The 4,700-nt window shown below is 44.7% G+C and overlaps 1 protein-coding gene across 2 annotated transcripts in view; it reads left to right on the top strand.

The window, feature by feature from the left end:
- Window positions 1-695: 695 nt before the first annotated feature.
- The window catches only part of FAM98C (family with sequence similarity 98 member C), a 12,361-nt gene continuing 8,356 nt past the window's right edge, over window positions 696-4,700 (top strand). The window contains exons 1-2 of one of the 2 annotated variants that reach the window (XM_018556021.1): window positions 696-839; window positions 4,097-4,245. In XM_018556021.1, the coding sequence (XP_018411523.1) occupies window positions 748-839; window positions 4,097-4,245 (241 nt within the window). In that variant the 5' untranslated portion in view covers window positions 696-747. Of the gene's footprint in view, window positions 840-4,096; window positions 4,246-4,700 lie in introns of those variants that run through there. The other variant, XM_018556022.1, reaches the window with a different exon arrangement.

Raw genomic sequence — 4,700 nt, 5'->3', positions numbered from 1 at the left:
CGGCCTCGGGGCGGCACAGGTTTGAATCACCCGACACATAGAGTTTCGGGCGCCGGGCGGTAAGTTACTTTCTACATTTAGCCCTGCTTTGCACAAGCAGAGCTAAAGGTATAATAGGAGAAATTGTTTCTTTACAAGTGTTCTCGGCGATGTCGCCAAAGAACACTTGTTAAATAATTATAAATAAAAAATAAGTTAAAAAATTATAAAAAATTAAAAAGTTTAAAAAAAAGGGAGAAACAAAAAAAAAAACATAAAAAATTAAACCCAACCCTGCAGCCCCCGCATTCCCTCGGTGGGGAGGGGCACTGCCGAACCCGGCCTTGGGGCAGCAGGGAGGGTAAATCGGTCCTGGCCATACCACTGCTTTGCGACCGGACCCTTATGACCTTTTTTTGCTACATGTTTGTTCCAGGTCAGTGACTCAAAGAACTGACGCCAGTTTCCAATACCAAACTATATATTTCAGGCTTTACTTGTCTACAAAAACTTCGACACTGCAGGTCCCCTTTAATAAAATGACTTGCACGTTTTTTGCTGGCTGGTGCGCTGCCATATACATGCACCGATCTCCTACATCACCAGCAACTGTGTGTACCAGGTGGGCAGCCAGTCGCTTCCTAAAATGGAACGCGGCGCAGCCTCCTGATTGGCCGCCGCACCCCGTGACGTATATTAAGTGAGTCGGTGCCGGTTGCTAGGAGACGAGGTGGAAGCGGTAGGCCTAGAGCGAAGTCTGACAGCAAGATGGAGGCACAGCGAGAGGGAGGAGAGGAGGAAGAGGCCGGGAAACGGCGTACATTATTGACACAAACAGCGGGGCTGCTCAGGGAGCTCGGGTGAGTGTGATAGCCTGCTCTCCTGTACACGGCGTGTGTGTGGACAAGTGTACGGTGTATTCATTGTGTGTGTGTGTACAGTGCTGGCCTATGCACAGTACTAGGCTAGGGCTGTCACTTGACCATTTTAAAGGAAACTTAACCAGGAAGAAATGCGAACTGCGCAATGAATGACCTCACTGTGACAATGATATTTGCCTGGCCGTCTACATTACTTCCTGAGTTACTGGCTCAGTCACGCAGCAAGTGAAGTCAGAGTTCCTGATCGGTGTACTGCTCCAGTTCTGCAGTGGCAGAGGACTCATAACCTAAAGCAAATGGCTTGTGTAGATCCTGGGGCATTGATTGCATTAGTGCCTGGCCTGCTTTTAGGGCTTGTACACACCATGTCTGGATCATGTCCAGACCAGAACAGTTTGTTCCAGGGCCAAAAAAGCATCCTAATGTATCCCTATGTTATTTTCTGGGCTCTGTTCACACCAGCGCATTGCATTTCAGACTAGACCCAAAAATGCTGCTTGTCTCAGTTTCTCTGGTCTGGAATGCATACAAATGCACTGGACCGCACCTGAGAGCCCATTTTATGCTAAAATAAAAAAACCCAGCTCCGGAACGCGGCAAAACACAATGCACTCTGTTCCATATCTGCCTTGGAGAGTGGTGTCAAACCCTTCCCCGGTCCGGTCAGTTTTGCCAGGGGCATTCCGTCCTGCACAGCTACATGTTACAAAAGGGCAGGCATTGCCCCCGCCCCACCTGATTGGGAGGGGAGTGTGTCAGTGAAAGTTTTGTATGGACTTGGTTTGCACCAAGCCCATGCTCTTCAGTAGTTATGACAGAAGAATCTGTTTTACTAAGAGACGGCTATTTTAAAGCCACTCTGTTGCTAGTACAAAAACAATAATATGTACCAGTCACCCCCCCCTGTGACTCCAGTCTTCAATATCTTGTATGGCTACACCTTGCACTGGAATCTTTAGCAGCCAACACTTCTGGGTCTGCCTAATGCAGGGATGGGTAACTCTGGCCCTCCAGCTGTTGTGGAACTACAAGTCCCATGAGCCATTAAATGACAGATACAGGCATGATTCCCTGAGGCAGAGACATGTTGGGATTTGTAGTTAAAGCACAGCTGGAGGGTTGGAGTTGCCCACTCTTGGTCTAATGCCTATATCCCTTGCTATGGTTCTACCAGCAAGCTGCTACATTACTAATGCGTCCCTGCTGATCATTTTTATCTGGCGAGGGGAGGGGGGGGGTCTCACCCACTGACCACCAATGTAAGGGGGTACCTCCCCCACTGACCACCACTGTATGAGATAATGTTTCCTCTGACCTCCAGTGTAAGGGGTGCTTTCCACTGACCACCAATTTAAAGGGACACTGATTTTTACTTGTAGTGAAGCAATGACACAACATTACTATCTGCATTTATATTCTTGCCATCATCATTTTTGTTTATTTTTTCCATTTCATGACTATTACTGAAATTAAAGTTTATTCCTTATTACTTTATCTACACCTTACTGAGCATGATGATGTTACCATAAGCTGTAGATATAATTGTAGCAGGGGTTCCCTGAGACCCATACCTGTTTGTTGTATAAAGGTTGAGAAAGGCTGCTCTGGATATATAGATAATGCACTGTAGTATATGTTCCTAGTGCTAAAATACCCGGTTTCCAAGCACAGTCCATAACCATTAACAGCCGGAACCCACTGCAGTATGAACAGCCTGTTTACTTCTTCATAATCTCTGTCCTATCAATGTAATAAGACTATGACTCATAGAGTACACACTGTCTCATGGTGTACCATTAGGAGAATGGCACTGATACAAACCCGTAACAACATAACTTCCATTAGAAAGCGCAACAAAACAGTTTTGTACATTAAACGTGACCGTTCCATGAATGTGATTGTACGCTATCTGGGGTGCTCTTCCTTATTTGTACTCCCACACCGAGCCTCAATATTAATAAATATATACTTACTCACATGCTGAGCATCTGTATAAACAAATACACTCGCTGCCCGCTTTATTAGATGCACCTCTTCAACTGCTCGTTCACACAAACATCTAATCAGCCAACTCTATGCGTGTAGGCATGGTCAAAATGGTCTGCTGAAGTTCACACCGAGCATCAGAATGAGGAAGAAAGGGGATTTAAGTGACTTTAGGCATAGGGAATACTTATGTTAACACGTGGTTCCACGGCAGCCATGGCTCCAGTCCTCTTCTTTTCAGTGCCCGAATGTGGGAAGGTCCTTTTTAATGTCCTCGCATATTATGGACCAGGGGTGGCTGTTGGTCTTTCATTTTACATCGGGTACATTGGGACTGGTCATCGCAACCAAAATCAGTGGGGGAGAAGACTGCAGGACCAGGGACAAGGTTAAGGAATCTTTGTACTGGATTCTACCTTAACCAGACAAAAAAAAGCGTTGTATGTGTGGGAAGATGGGACTCCTGAAGTTTTACTTTAATGGCTGTCATCCTTGCTGTGTCCTGGAGATCTCCTTTAAGGAGACACTGTTACTTTGCCCATTGAGGAAAAAGTGGCAGTAACTCCGAATGGCCTTCTTCGGCGGCAAGGTGTACTCGCTGATCCTTGGACTCGTCACCTCCTCGCTGCAGGAGTCCAACCTGGGTAAGCACTGATGTAGGCGCTTACTCGGGTGTATGATGTCACTCAGACCTGGGTAGTGTTACATGGGGAAGGTCACCTGCTCCTCCACACCCAGAGGCGGCAGAGGAGCGAGTGTCAGAGTACTTCTAACTGCCAATAAGCATTTTAAATTTTTTAATGAAGATTAATTTTCACTAAAAATACCGGAGTTAATTCTACTTTAAAGTGTATTTGAAGCCAAATTCTATTTATTTTCTTAATTTTGGCAATGGTTGGTGTTTGTGCAACCGATAAGGAGTTTTACCCCTCTGTTGTTCTTGCTGACCATTGTCACTGAAAATGAAAGTGATGGGAAAGCCAAAATTTTAAGTTGTCACCAGAATAGGAAGAGAGGACACTTGTTGCAGTGACCTTTGTCCAAGAGAGGACTTTCCTCATTTGGAAAGATTCCCTACTTCCTGTTGGGTCTACTGGACAGGAAGTGAAGGTAATTCTAATGGGACACATACTGTAAAAAGCAAACAAAAAAACCGGATGGGTTTAACTTTTAACACTTCCATACTCTATCCGAAACCAAAAAAGTTATATTTTTGGCTTTAGATTAACTTTAATCTACATTTATTTTAGGTACACGGGACCTTTGTCTGATGAAGATGCTCTGCTGGAATCCTGTGAGTCGGGAGCTGCATGTCAGCAGTTTATGGCACTCTGTGTGTGGTTGGTGTCTGAGCTGAAATCGGTGTCCTATCTGGTGGAAAATGTCAGTCCTACTGAAGGTGAGAACCGTCTACATAGATTGTAATGTCGCCATGGCAATTTCCACATCCTGTGAATTCCTTCACATCCTTCCATTTAAAAGGGCATTCTTGTTTTCTTCTCTCATACGGTTCAGAACCTTCCCAGAACATGTTGAAGTAATGGGAAAGCTAACATTTTTCAGTTGTCAGCAGAACGAGCGCTGAGGGTAAATCATCCAATGGAGACAGCTCTTCTGGTGACTGTTTTTTAAATATGGGAAATTCCAATACATTGTAAAGACTTCCTCTGACATCCTGTTATGAGTTATTTGGGACAGGAAGTGACACCGATGCCAGAGTGAATGGACAAGTATTTTAAAACAGAACTCTGAGGAGCAGATTTTTTAAAATTAACCCTTGCAGTGGGGGGCTAATACTTCACTGCAAGGGTTAACTAGTCCTTCCTTTTTTTTTTTTTTTCTTTTAATTAAAAA

Source organism: Nanorana parkeri, unplaced genomic scaffold (assembly GCF_000935625.1).
Source record: "Nanorana parkeri isolate BGI_ZX_2015 unplaced genomic scaffold, ASM93562v1 scaffold221, whole genome shotgun sequence".
Lineage (NCBI taxonomy): Eukaryota > Metazoa > Chordata > Amphibia > Anura > Dicroglossidae > Nanorana > Nanorana parkeri.
The sequence above is the reverse complement of the archived record's forward strand: the minus strand, read 5'-3'. Positions and strand labels throughout refer to the sequence as shown.